Below are 14,962 nucleotides of genomic sequence, written 5' to 3'. Positions count from 1 at the left end.
AAACACACGTAGGAGCACACACACGTAGGAGCACACACACGTAGGAGCACACACAAACACACGTAGGAGCACACACAAACACACGTAGGAGCACACACAAACACACGTAGGAGCACACACACACACACGTAGGAGCACACACAAATACACGTAGGAGCACACACACGTAGGAGCACACACAAACACACGTAGGAGCACACACAAACACACGTAGGAGCACACACAAACACACGTAGGAACACACACAAACACACGTAGGAGCACACACACACACACGTAGGAGCACACACAAATACACGTAGGAGCACACACACACACACGTAGGAGCACACACAAACACACGTAGGAGCACACACAAACACACGTAGGAGCACACACAAACACACGTAGGAGCACACACACACACACACGTAGGAGCACACACAAATACACGTAGGAGCACACACACACACACACACGTAGGAGCACACACAAACACACGTAGGAGCACACACAAACACACGTAGGAGCACACACACACACACGTGGGAGCACACACACACACACGTAGGAGCACACACACGTAGGAGCACACACACACGTAGGAGCACACACACGTAGGAGCACACACACATAGGAGCACACACACGTAGGAGCACACACACACATAGGAGCACACACACGTAGGAGCACACACACACGTAGGAGCACACACACATAGGAGCACACACACACATAGGAGCACACACACGTAGGAGCACACACACGTAGGAGCACACACACGCGTAGGAGCACACACACATAGGAGCACACACACGTAGGAGCACACACACGTAGGAGCACACACACACGTAGGAGCACACACACGTAGGAGCACACACACGTAGGAGCACACACACGCGTAGGAGCACACACACATAGGAGCACACACACGTAGGAGCACACACACGTAGGAGCACACACACGTAGGAGCACACACACGTAGGAGCACACACACATAGGAACACACACACGTAGGAGCACACACACGTAGGAGCACACACACGTAGGAACACACACACGTAGGAGCACACACACATAGGAGCACACACACACATAGGAGCACACACACATAGGAGCACACACACGTAGGAGAACACACACATAGGAGCACACACACATAGGAGCACACACACGTAGGAGCACACACACGTAGGAGCACACGCACATAGGAACACACACACGTAGGAGCACACACACATAGGAACACACACACGTAGGAGCACACACACGTAGGAGCACACACACGTAGGAACACACACACGTAGGAGCACACACACATAGGAGCACACACACACGTCGGAACACACACACACACGTAGGAGCACACACACACACACGTAGGAGCACACACAAACACACGTAGGAGCACACACAAACACACGTAGGAGCACACACACACACACGTAGGAGCACACACACGTAGGAGCACACACACACACACGTAGGAGCACACACAAACACACGTAGGAGCACACACAAACACACGTAGGAGCACACACACACACACGTAGGAGCACACACACGTAGGAGCACACACAAACACACGTAGGAGCACACACACGTAGGAGCACACACACGTAGGAGCACACACAAACACACGTAGGAGCACACACAAACACACGTAGGAGCACACACAAACACACGTAGGAGCACACACACACACACGTAGGAGCACACACAAATACACGTAGGAGCACACACACGTAGGAGCACACACAAACACACGTAGGAGCACACACAAACACACGTAGGAACACACACAAACACACGTAGGAGCACACACACACACACGTAGGAGCACACACAAATACACGTAGGAGCACACACACACACACGTAGGAGCACACACAAACACACGTAGGAGCACACACAAACACACGTAGGAGCACACACACACACACGTGGGAGCACACACACACACACGTAGGAGCACACACAAACACACGTAGGAGCACACACAAACACACGTAGGAGCACACACACACACACGTAGGAGCACACACACACACACGTAGGAGCACACACACACACACGTAGGAGCACACACACACACACGTAGGAGCACACACAAACACACTTAGGAAGGGGACAGTTGGGTGATTGTGAACATGAGTTCCCCCATTGAACCAATCATTGATTTAACTAGAAATAGTTCAATAAAGGTTCAATAAAAAATACAATTACATTTTTATTTAACTAGGCAAGTTTCTTATTTACAATGACGGTCTCCCCCGGCCAAACCCTAACGGCTCTGGGCCAATTGTGCGCCACCCTATGGGACTCCCAATCATGGCCGGTTGTGATACAGCCTGGAATCGAACCAGGGTCTGTAGTGACGCCTGAGACCGCTGCACCACTCGGGAGCCCATGTTGCAGGTAACTGGCCTCCATATTACACTTATTACACTGTCTTCAGGGTAGGCCTTGTTCCACGGCAGCATTCTAATACGCCTTTCCAATGTAAAGCATGGCATTGTGAAGCTAGTCAAAAGTTGGAAAACTAGGTAATAAGCAATCATGGAATTGCTTATGACAGAGTGATATTTCCATCGTACATCAAAGATAAAGACGAAGTGTAGAGAAAAATGCAGGCACAACTCCCATTCACATCCCCAGCAGTAGCGTATTATCATTTATATGCTATGATATCAGAAAATGTATACATAGCCTATGACATACAGTCCCTTCAGAATGCATTCACACTGCTTGACTTATTCCACATTTTGTTGTGTTACAGCCTGAATTCAAAATGGATTAGATATATATTTTTCAACTATCTACATACAATACCCAATGATGACAAACTGAAAATAGTTTTTAGAAATTTCTGCAAATGTATTGAAAATTATATTCATAAATATCTAGTTTATGGAAGTATTCACAACCCCTGAGACAATACATGTTAGACTCACCATTGGCAGCAATAACAGCTGTGAGTCTTTCTGAGTAAGTCTCTGAGATCTTAGCACATTATAATGTAAAAAGTTCTTCAAACTCTGTCAAGTTGGTTGTTGATTATTGCTAGACAGCCATTTTCTAGTCTTGCCATAGATTTTCAAGCTGATCTAAGTCAGAACTGTAACTAGGTCACTCAGGAATATTTAATGTTGTCTTGGTCAGCAACTCCAGTGTATATTTGGCCTTGTGTTTTAGGTTATTGTCCTGCTGAAAAGTGAATGTGAATGAAAGTGAATGAAAGGTGAATTTGTCTCCCAGTGTCTGTTGGAAAGCAGACTGAACCACTGTGCTTAGCTCTATTCCATTTCTTTATATCCTACAAAAACTCCCCAGTCCTTGCAGATGACAAGCATACCTATAACATGATGCAGCCACCATCATGCTTGAAAATATGAAGAGTGGTACTCAGTGATGTGATGTGTTGGATTTGCCCCAAATATAACGCTTTTTATTCAGGACATAAAGTTAATTTCTTTCCCATATTTTGTGCAGTATTACTTTAGTGCCTTGTTGCAAACAGGATGCATGCTTTGGAATATTTTTATTCTGTACAGACTTCCGTCTTTTCACTCTGTCATTTAGGTTATTATTGTGGAGTAACTATAATGTTGTTGATCCATCCTCAGTTTTCTCTTGACATTGTTATTAATCTCTGTAACTGTTTTCAAATCACAATTTCGTTCCTCTCTGGCCACTGAGTTAGTAAGGATGCCTGTATCTTTGTAGTGACTGGGTGTTTTGATACAAGTGTAATTAATAACTTCACCGTGCTCAAAGGGATATTCAATGTCTGTTAAAACAAACAAAAAATCCACCAATAGGTGCCCTTCTTTGCGAGGCATTGGAAAACCTCCCTGGTCATTGTGGTTGAATCTGTGTTTGAAATTCACTGCTCGACTGCGGGACCTTACAGATAATTGTATGTATGGGGTACAGAGATGTGGTAGTCATTAAAAAAAATCCTGTTAAACACTATTATTGCACACAGAGCGAGTCCATGCAACTTATTATGTGACTTGTTAAGCACATTTTGACTCCTGAACTTATTTAGGCTTGTCATAACAAAGGGGTTGAATGGTTAGAGTCCATGCAACTTATTATGTGACTTGTTAAGCACATTTTGACTCCTGAACTTATTTAGGCTTGTCATAACAAAGGGGTTGAATGGTTAGAGTCCATGCAACTTATTATGTGACTTGTTAAGCACAGGGGTTGAATGGTTAGAGTCCATGCAACTTATTATGTGACTTGTTAAGCACAGGGGTTGAATGGTTAGAGTCCATGCAACTTATTATGTGACTTGTTAAGCACAGGGGTTGAATGGTTAGAGTCCATGCAACTTATTATGTGACTTGTTAAGCACAGGGGTTGAATGGTTAGAGTCCATGCAACTTATTATGTGACTTGTTAAGCACAGGGGTTGAATGGTTAGAGTCCATGCAACTTATTATGTGACTTGTTAAGCACAGGGGTTGAATGGTTAGAGTCCATGCAACTTATTATGTGACTTGTTAAGCACAGGGGTTGAATGGTTAGAGTCCATGCAACTTATTATGTGACTTGTTAAGCACAGGGGTTGAATGGTTTAAGACCTTTACGTTTTTTATGTTTTATTAATTTGTACAAATTCAACTTTGACATTATGGGGTATTGTGTGTAGACCAAAATATCAATTTAATCCATTTTAAATTCAGGCTGTAACACAATAAAATGTGGGAAAAGTCAAGGGGTGTGAATACTTTCTGAGGGCACTGTATGACAGATACACATTTGACTTGTTTTATGAGGAAGGTCATCCTCCTCTTCCTCCCTGGATGAGCCTCCTCTGTTGTGTGGTAGACTGTTAGCCTTTCTAGCCCCTTACACATCGTAGATAACTAAATGGTAAAAACGTCAACAGTGCATCCAAAGTGGTGCCTAAATTAGCATTTAAATTTGGTCCAAAAGGGATTTAGCCATGTCTAGCCAACATGGAAAATGTGTAATATCTCACAGTTATGGTGGTTATGACTAAAACTTCTGAAAGTTAGAAAATCACTTAGGAGGGCAGTGCTACGTTTCAGTGCCCTCACCTGGCCCATTTGCCAAAGTGCAATTCTCCTCACATTGATTTGATAAGCACTTGTTGTTCCCCCACCGGAGACTTGTTCACTACAATGGCCTTACAGCAATCTAGGGGTAGAACACAAGCACTTTCATTACCGAGAATAATAGATAGTACTAATATACACTCCTAAGTTTCAATGAACCACAGACAACTACTAATGATGTTGACCTTTGCCCTCTGATGGTTATTGTGGGTGGATTGAAAATCTTGTAAAAATGTGAAGGTTGAAAACTGAAAGTGATCGCCTCACAACTTCTTTTAATTGGGTGTTCGTAGACTTTTTCATTCTTCAGTGGGACAAGAGGGGAATGTTTAATGTAGCCTACCAAAAGCATGCAAATCGATACATTTAGGAAATAGGTTTTGGAGTCTTAAAACCTATTTGACACATGTAAGCATAGGTCTATATTCAATAGGCTACAGACACTAAAGTGACTTTTAGATGTACACAATAAATGGTTCAGTTCTTCTTTTTCAATGGGAGAAGACAGTATTACCAGTTTACAATCAGTGGAGGCTGGTGGAAGGAGGAAGGGCTAATCGTACTGGTTGGAATGGAATAGTGGAACGGAGTCAAACATGTGGTTTCCATATGTTTGATGTGGTTGATACCGTTCCATTAACTCCATTCCAACCAGTACAATGAGCCCGTCCTCCTATAGCCCCTCCCACAAGCCTCCAATGTTTGAAATGTCCCCAATTCAACATTCAGTGCACTAACTCTAGATTAAGCTCTAGTAGACACCAGGGATGCATGAACCGAGAATACCAACTGCATGAAGCACAACATTGCCATCTAGCGGTAGCCTGGAAGAAAGCAGATAGGTTGTTATTATCTGTTAAAGATATAAGCCTGTAGTGTTCTCTGATCTACTTTATGTCATTTTCTGCTCTCAAAAGTTCCATCCATATCCCTCTTTTTGTTGTTGTTGTTTACAATTCATCCTCTTCCTTGTCACAGAGTCAAATGTGTCACAATCACATAGACTCTTTCAAGCTAACTCCAGCCTGGACAGTTCTGTTTTTTTTAAAGAGCTATGGTAGAATCTCAATGAGGTCTTCACTGCGGCATCAGCTAGTGAATTGTTGCAGATTCCTATACATTTCATTTCATTGATATTATCTCTTCACATAGAACATACAGGTATCCTTGTGTGATAATACTGAACTAAGAATTCTGATACTGAATGGAATTGTGTTTGGTTTTATTATTTCGAAATGCCACAAAATTAAGAAAAGATATTCCACATCAAGCTCTCAATTCAAAGAGGTGCAGCAACATTTCTGTGTAGCTCACTTCAGTTCATGTGTGTCAGGTGTTGCTAGAAGCAGTCCCCTCCACAGTAACAGTGACACAGCACAACCCTTCAGAGGGACCAATCAGATTTAGGGCTGGTCGGTGGTTGGGACATCCTCGTCTGATAGACCTAGGCCTGTATTCATAAAGCTTCTCACAATAGGAGTGGTGACCTAGGATAAGGTCCCTCCTGTCCATATAATCTTATTAATTATAATCTAAAATGCTAAACTGATCCTAGACCAGCACTCCTACTCCAAGGCACTTCATGAAAACAGTCCCAGGTAATGCAGACCACTTGGAGTAGCAGCTAGGGTGTTGGACTTTGACTGACAGACATCAGTAAGATTTATGAATTTAGCCCAGCTACAAGACATAGACAATGGACTAGAACAGACTTAGATACTGGATTATGTTAGGATAATACAGTCATACGAAACTCTAAGGCATTCATTCATAAGTTATATTCTTCAAGAATCAAATTACCGTTGAACAGCAGAAAATCTTGTAGATTTTGGATTTAACCAGTTTAGATCGTCTTCTTGGAGTTACCGAAATGCCTTCAGAGAACATTTAGATGACAGTCCCACAATATTGTACAATAAATGACACCTAGGAAGACCACAGTTATGTCCTGCAACCACAATGTTGGCAAAACATTTCTAAAATATTCATATCTCAGAATTAGGTCATGTCCTTATTACAACATTAAGAGAACGTTATTGTTGGGTTGCCATACTAACCTGGGCTGTATTCAGAGTTGAAATATTGAGAATCTTGCAGAAAGAACGGTAATAGATATGACACAATGTCAGTCAATCCTATCTGTTCATATGCATTTCTTTCTGAACGTTCTGTAACGTTTCACCCTCCCGAACAGGCCCTTTATTGGCAGACAGACTTCTTTGCCATTAAGTTTGATTGGCTCCGAGTTTTCCTGCTTCCCTCTAATTGAACGTCTTCCAGATCTCAAGCAACGAGACTGTAGATCTATCAAAGCTCAGTGTAATGAGATTTTTATATGGAGGAGACACAAATAAGTGTCACCTATATTGATGAGGCCTCTGCATTTCACACGTATTTCACACTGCATTGATAGTCACGTAAACCATAAGGCAGCACTTCGGTTTATATTTCAGATATATTTCTCGTGTAATATATGGGAGTCTAGTATTTTTCTCATGTAAATTTGGCTCCGTGATATTGGTAATACCCTTGGGTTGGAATTTATTATTTATTTTGCCTGTTGTAATATTTAAATACAGTCTGAGCCCAAAATGTGTCTAACTACGGAGTATACTACAGACAAAGAATGGATTTGAAATGAGTGTGCAACTAGAAATACTGTGATTTATACCTAATTATTGTTGATTTATTTATCAACAAAAACAAAATACTTACATTTTGGATTCCAATCCTCAAATCGAGGGTTGAGTGAGTCACAATGGGGCATATGACACCTGGGGAAAAATGTGTATTCTGTAGTAATAGAAAGCTCTTGATGAGATCTACCCAATGGCAAAAAATCTACCTTAACATCAATCACATGAACTCAGCAAGGTGTGGGACAGGGGCTTAGCAGTCTTGGCATGTTGGTATGCATCTGCCCTGTGAAGTGGCGGCTTCGTATGGAAGTGTTTCCTTTGTAAACGAGTGTGCGTTTGTAAACATGTACGGTATGTAGATGATGGCCCGGCAAGGCGGTGACCTTGTGCTTATGTGGATGGTGGGGGGATGAGGCGAAGGTCCGGATGTGATTAGGATGATGAGTGTTGCCGACTGACCTCAACCCCTAGTGAGCACCAGCTTACCCATTAGCTACCCCCTACCCAACCCCCTTCTCTCCATCTGTCAAATCCCAATCCCACTACTAGCATTCTAAAGATGGTGACCTTGGAGAAGTTCCTTGTTAAAGTACACCTTCTCAATTCATCTTTCCTCGATTCCTTGCATCATCTCTCTTCACCTCCTTTTCAAAATGCATAGAAAGAGAGGTGGGACCTTGGACCTTCTCTTCCAGTACTGTTGAGGAGGCAAGGACAGGAAGTGATTTGTTAGCATGTTGATCTGCCCGGACCTAAATCTTTGTCACACAACTTCAATAAGTCACATAATTTCAATTTAATTCAGGACGTACAGTACAGAAATATACTAGCATCCACCTATAAAATGACGTGGAAGATGCAAACAATCAAGTCGAAGACAGACACCGCGAGACAACAGGAGACACAGAAGGACACAAGAAAGGACAATTATTTGAAGAGGAAGTCTGTCGAGAGAGCAGACGGAGAGATGGTGGAGGTAGAGAAAAGCGTGGAGAGATGAAGGTAGGGAAGGGATTCTCAGGCTGGCGTTGCTGACTAAGGACTATCTGATAAAAGTGTTGATTTCCTCTCCATTTCCCTGCTGCTGCTTTGTAATTCTAATGAGCAGGGAGAGTGTCAGGCAGAGACAGAGAGAGCAGATCAGATTAGATATCGACTGACTTGGGGCTGTCCAACTTCCTGACAGGCAAGCATTGCACTGAGTCATCAGTGAGCACCGCCAACAGCTGGTGAGGAGGACAGAGAGAGAGAGAGAGGCAGAAACAGAGAGAAGCAGAAAGAGAGATAGATGGATAGATGAATAGATGTACGACAGACCATGTATACACCCTGCACACCCATTGACAAACAAACAAAACAAAAGCAAAGTCTTCTTCTCATGCTTTGTTGATTTCAAAAACGTTTTGACTCAATTTGGCATGACAGTCTGCTATAGAAATTTATGGAAAGCGTGTTGGGGGGGAAAACATATGACATTACAAAATCAATGTTCACAAACAACAAGTGTGCAGTTAAAATTGGCAATAAACACAGATTTCATGCCAATAAAGCCCCCTTGAATTGAAATTCAATTGAGAGAGGCAGGGGGAGTGACGGAGAGAGTGAGGACCAAGACAGAGGAAATTCAGAGAGAGAAAGGGATAGAAAGAGAAAGAAAGCAAATTGTTTATTTCACTTGCTTGAGCAATGTAAACATTTCCCATGCCAATAAAGCCCTTTGAATTGAATTGAGAGGCAGAAAAAGAAAGAAAGCAAGCGAGAGAGAGAGAGAAACCAAGAGAGAGAGAGAGAAACCAAGAGAGAGAAAGAGAAACCAAGAGAGAGAGAGAGAAACCAAGAGAGAGAGAGAGAAACCAAGAGAGAGAGAGAGAAACCAAGAGAGAGAGAGAGAGAAACCAAGAGAGAGAAAGAGAAACCAAGAGAGAGAGAGAGAAACCAAGAGAGAGAGAGAGAGAAACCAAGAGAGAGAAAGAGAAACCAAGAGAGAGAAAGAGAAACCAAGAGAGAGAAAGAGAAACCAAGAGAGAGAGAAACCAAGAGAGAGAGAGAGAAACCAAGAGAGAGAAAGAGAAACCAAGCGAGAGAAAGAGAAACCAAGAGAGAGAGAGAGAAACCAAGAGAGAGAGAGAGAGAAACCAAGAGAGAGAAAGAGAGGGGGCGGCTGATATAAAGTGGAGAGGGGTGGTGGAGAGCATAGGCAACAGCGAAATGGACCAGAGGGAATGGGTGGAGAAAAGGGTGAGAATAGCGGGAGACAGAAAGAGAAAGAGGGAGGTGGAATAGAAGCAGAAGAGAAGTAAACAGTTATAGTAGAAAGAAGATATGGAGGCAATGACTGATAGAGGGAGAGATGACCATATGAGAGGGTAATGGGGGGACTAGGGAGAGAAGGGTAAGGCAAGACAGGCCAGACAAACCCCGACAAACCCTACTTCTTCACGACACAACCAAATTCTCATGAATTATGATCTCTGCTGATGCACACACATACTGTAGCCCAACACATAGCCTATCTGTAATTCCGCGATAAACCACTGAGTGGAGACAGTGAACTATCTCATGCCACAAGCGCAAACCAAATAAGGAAATTGCGTGGACTGCAAGGCGTTTGGCAGTGTGGTGTACAGGGATGCTTTCCGCAAGCAGAAAAAGCACGTTGGCAATTGATTTGTGACATGATCGAGGTGTTTGGTGATTTAGGACTAAGACGTACGTGAAGGTAAATTGCCGTATCCCAGTTTGTAAAGATTAGTTTTGATTGGGGTCAGATGTTGGGCGCATTCAACTTTACAGCCTTGTCAACGCACTGATTCAACATGCTACCTACCGGTAGCTAGCTAAAGCTACTACGTGCTAGCTACTTTTCATCATTGATGGCTAAGTCAGTGGTTATCAGTCCTTGACAACTGTCTGCTTCCAAAAATAGATCCTTAAAGTAAAGTGCCTTGCTGTCATAACCACTTTGCTTGCTAACCTCCCAGATAGCCAAACTAGAAAACCATTGGCATTGCACTTCAACAAACAAGCTAGCTACCAACTAGCTAACATGGCAGTTTCTGGCTACCTGACCCCCATGTTCATTGTCAACGTGCACATTGGTTACTAGTTAGATTTGTTTTCAACCAGTAAGCTTTCTTCAATATTGGTGCATGTCACTAGTCGTGTCTGCCTTGTACATTTTGTTACGGTTGGTTTGATCATAGACCCTGGCCTGATCTGCGGAGGGTCGCCCTCCCAGTTAGACCAGCGAGCTACACTACTTGGCAAAAAGTATGTGGACACCCCTTCAAATGAGTGGATATATCAGACACACCCGTTGCTAAAGTGTGTATAAAATCGAGCGGCAGTAGAATTGCCCGACTTTCAACATGGCACCGTCCATAGGATGCCACCTTTCCAACAAGTCAGTCAGTTCGTCAAATTCCTGCCCTGCTAGAGCTGCCTGGTGAACTGCAAGTGGACAGGGCTGCCCAACCCTCTTCCTGGCGATCTACGGTCCTGTGGGATTTCAGTCCAACCGTAATTTAACACACCTGATTCTACTAATTAGTTGCTCAACAAGACCTTAACTAACTGAATCAAATATGCTAAATTAGGGTTGGATTGAAAACAACAGGACAGTAGATCTCCAGGAAGAGGGTTGGGCAGTCATGGTCTAGGAGCACAATAACTGTTTGTCAGAATCTGGGTTTCCATGGCCGTGCAGCCTCACACAAGCCTAAGATCACTATGCACAATGTCAAGCATTTGCTGGAGGGGTGTAAAGCTCGCTGCCATTGGACTCTGAAGCAGTGGAAACGTGTTCTCTGGAGTGATGGATCACGCTTCACCATCTGGCAGTCTGACGGATGAATCTGTGTTTGGCCAATGCCAGGAGAACGCTACCTGCCATAATGCATAGTGCCAACTGTAAAGCTTGGTGGAGAAGGAATATTGGTCTGGGGATGTTTTTCATGGTTCGGGCTAGGCCCCTTTGTTCCAGTGAAGGGAATTCTTAACGCTACAGCATACTATGACATTCTAGACTATTCTGTGCTTCCATCTTTGTGGTAACAGTTTGGGGAAGGTCCTTTCCAGTTTCAGCACGACGATGATTTGTGCACAAAGAACTGACCTCAACCCCATCGAACACCTTTGGGATGAATTGGAATGCTGACTGCAAGCCAGACCTAATTGCCCAACATCAGTGCCCGACCGCACTAATGCTGTTGTGCCTGAATGGAAGTCCCTGCAGCAATGTTCCAACATCTAGTGGAAAGCCTTCCCAGAAGAGTGGAGGCTGTTATAGCAGCAAAGGGGGGACCAACACCATATTAATGCCCATGATTTTGTAATGAGATGTTTGATGAGCAGGTGTCCACATACTTTTGGCCATGTAGTGTACTTGGTTAATTCTCTGCCATGCCCCACAATAACCCTGGTCACAAGATGAGTGCTGAACTGGGGCCAAGTTGGGCCACATTTGGCTACTCTCTGTGTGTGTGTGACAGGTGAGGATAAATGCAGACCTCTCACGTCATCACTAGGACTTGGGAGTAAGGTTAAACGTGTCTCCTAGGGTTTCCCGGGGACACATGCTGGAGAGAATACAAGACGTCAGCTAATCATACCATCATGAATAACATCAAGTCGGCGTCTCGGAGAGGAGTGAAGAAGCCTGGGAGGGGAGTAGGCACTGCTACAACCAACGTAACACAAGGTGCAGGCCCTACTAAGGCAAAACATCTGATGGTCAGGTAGCCAGAGACTAACTAGAAGTCAACCTAGATGTGGCATGTTCCCTGCATTGCTCGCAATAAGGAGAAATAACTAAATAACCTTCTCCAAAGTCATGGGTCAGACCTACTAGTTGCTTTGTTATTCTTTCACTCTGTGTGAATTTAGCTTTAGTCATAATAATCAACTTTATAATGAACCAATAAGGCCCGAGGGGGTGTGGTATATGGCCTATATACCTCTACTAAGTGTTGTTCTTATGCACGACACAACATGGGGAGTGCCTGGATACAGTCCTTAGCTGTGGTATATTGGCAATATACCAGAAACACCAGAGGTGCCTGCCTTATTGATATTATAAACTGGTTACCAATGTAAAAAATATTTTTTCATACCCGTGGTATACGGTCTGATATACCACGGCCTTCAGCATTCAGGGCTCGAACCACGCAGTTTATAATGATGCATATGTGGGCAGTCCTACTTACCTCAGCCCCTTGGGTTCTTCAGATAGGATGGGTGACGGTGTGCAGAATGAGACCGTTTTCTACTCCAAGGCTGAAAACTACTGGAGAGAAGTGGCGCCCACCGTGGATGGCATGCTAGGAGGCTACGGCAAGATCTCTAACATTGACATTGACGGCTCCAAGAAGTTCCTGCAGAAATTCCTTGGCGTAAGAAACAGTTTCCAAACTTCTCTGTAGAAACACTTAAAGCGCATCATGTTAGGCTATTTATTTGCATGCATACTTTGTTTGCACACATAATGAAACCTAAGGGGGGGGGGGGGGGGGGCATGGCTTAAAACGTTTCAGAAAAATGATGGGCCAAGTATAGAGCATTGGTGTACTTCTTATGCAGTTATCTGGTGCTGACATGTCAAGAAACCCACTCTAACCTCTCCCTCCTGGCACTAAAAGCAGGGTGAAGGGAAGACCGGCAATGGCTGCGCCCTGGACTGTGGCGCCGGAATAGGACGCATCACCAAGCGACTGCTACTGCCCCTCTTCAACACTGTGGACTTGGTGGACGTGACTCAGGAGTTCCTGGACCAGGCTAAGGTCTACCTGGGCGACGACAGCAAACGGGTGGAGAACTACTTCTGCCTCGGCCTGCAGGACTTTATCCCACAGGACAGACGCTACGACGTCATCTGGATCCAGTGGGTCATTGGTGAGTCCTCTCAACTCACAATTAAAATGTAAAAAATGGGGGTTAACAGACATACTGTATGTAAGACAGCTCTGTCTAACTCGCTTCATTCTCAGACTTAATCATTTTTTATTTTGGTTAGCTTTGTACTGTATTTATTTTACTCAGGCAATTCAGCTGCAAATGTGTACAACATTATGCAATAAAACCAGACTGTTAAGCTAGAGCTAGCCGCCCTTCCCTCCTTCCCCTCACCTCAGGCCACCTGACTGACGACCACCTGGTGGAGTTCCTGCACCGTTGCCGCGGCGGCCTCCGCCCTGAGGGACTAATTGTCATCAAGGACAACGTGGCCTATGAGGGCGTGATCCCAGACGACGTCGACAGCAGCGTGTGCCGGGAACTGGCTCTGGTGAAGAGCCTGGTGACCCGGGCAGGCCTCACTATCGTCTGTGAAGAGCAACAGATGAACTTTCCTGACGAGATCTACCAGGTCCACCAGCTGGCCCTCCGATAGGGACAGAGATGGACGGGTGTGGAGGATGGGTGCCAATGCCAAAATGCTGCTGCCCATGCTCAAGCCATGGGACCTTCATGACAAGCCTCCTGTCCACTGAAAGTTGGACAGTCCAGCTTAGTGTGTAGGCGTGTCTGTCTAATGGCGTATATATGACCCACTCTGTGTGAATACATCAGGTAGAGGTTTTATGAATCGTCAGTGTAATTTACTAAAGGATAATTGTGACTGATTCTGGGATCACCCTTAGGAATTATGGATGTACTGTATGGGGGCAGATCATGTAAGGCTCAGAAATGCAAATGCCACTGAGTCAATTCTTTACTGGAGGACATGAGTTACAGCACTTGAGTTCACATAGGACAGGGATGAGCAATTCTTTTCAGGGCCATGTTCCATAGGGCACACAGTTTTGCAATGGAAACTACACAAAAACGTATTTGGTCAAGTTCACGTACCTTATTGTAAATGACCCAGGTTCTCACTTTTGCCTAACGCACAATTCATTCATGTCACTGAATGCTCAGAGTATCTGGTCACATCTGTTTTCCCAAGTCGGAATTAGATCGAGCATCAAATCAGGAACAGAGTTTCCCATCACTGGCATATATCCCTCCACATTACCCGTTTATGTCATTTATTCACAGTACCAAGAATACATAGATTGGCTGTTTGTAAGATGTGGCAAATACTGATGAAATTTAAGTACTGTATGTTTCCCATGAGTGTTTGAATGTCAAATTAAACAACTTTTCAGGAAATCTCATTGTTTTGTGGTTTAGGTTACTGGTTGTGGGGGTGTGATGAATCTTTGATCTAGTAGTTTCTACAACATATGTTTTGATAGATAATGGTCAGATCAATGTATA

The 14,962-nt window shown here is 44.0% G+C and overlaps 1 protein-coding gene across 7 annotated transcripts; it reads left to right on the top strand.

The window, feature by feature from the left end:
* The first annotated feature begins 10,051 nt into the window (after window positions 1-10,051).
* On the top strand, window positions 10,052-14,859 carry ntmt1 (N-terminal Xaa-Pro-Lys N-methyltransferase 1). Of its 7 annotated transcripts, none has more exons than XM_031802778.1 (5): window positions 10,259-10,417; window positions 12,267-12,407; window positions 12,935-13,098; window positions 13,348-13,597; window positions 13,837-14,859. In XM_031802778.1, the coding sequence occupies exons 1-5, from the start codon at window positions 10,384-10,386 to the stop codon at window positions 14,091-14,093; spliced, it is 846 nt and encodes a 281-aa protein (XP_031658638.1). In that variant the 5' UTR covers window positions 10,259-10,383; the 3' UTR covers window positions 14,094-14,859. The 7 variants fall into 7 exon arrangements, with proteins under 7 accessions (XP_020313042.1, XP_031658638.1, XP_020313039.1 ...); XM_020457450.2 differs by having other exon boundaries at window positions 10,267-10,417; window positions 13,345-13,597; XM_031802779.1 differs by having other exon boundaries at window positions 10,276-10,427.
* The last annotated feature ends 103 nt before the right edge of the window (window positions 14,860-14,962 follow it).

Source organism: Oncorhynchus kisutch, linkage group LG23, assembly GCF_002021735.2.
Source record: "Oncorhynchus kisutch isolate 150728-3 linkage group LG23, Okis_V2, whole genome shotgun sequence".
NCBI lineage: Eukaryota > Metazoa > Chordata > Actinopteri > Salmoniformes > Salmonidae > Oncorhynchus > Oncorhynchus kisutch.
This window is presented reverse-complemented; position numbering and strand designations above follow the sequence as displayed.

Excerpts from the sequence above, each read along its gene's own strand:
- ntmt1 (XM_020457450.2), top strand. The coding sequence starts at position 10,384 with ATGATCGAGGTGTTTGGTGATTTAGGACTAAGAC. Across the intron at positions 10,418-12,266 it reads TGGTGATTTAGGACTAAGAC|GGTTTCCCGGGGACACATGC; the intron begins GTACGTGAAGGT and ends CGTGTCTCCTAG. Across the intron at positions 13,598-13,836 it reads CTGGATCCAGTGGGTCATTG|GCCACCTGACTGACGACCAC; the intron begins GTGAGTCCTCTC and ends CCCTCACCTCAG.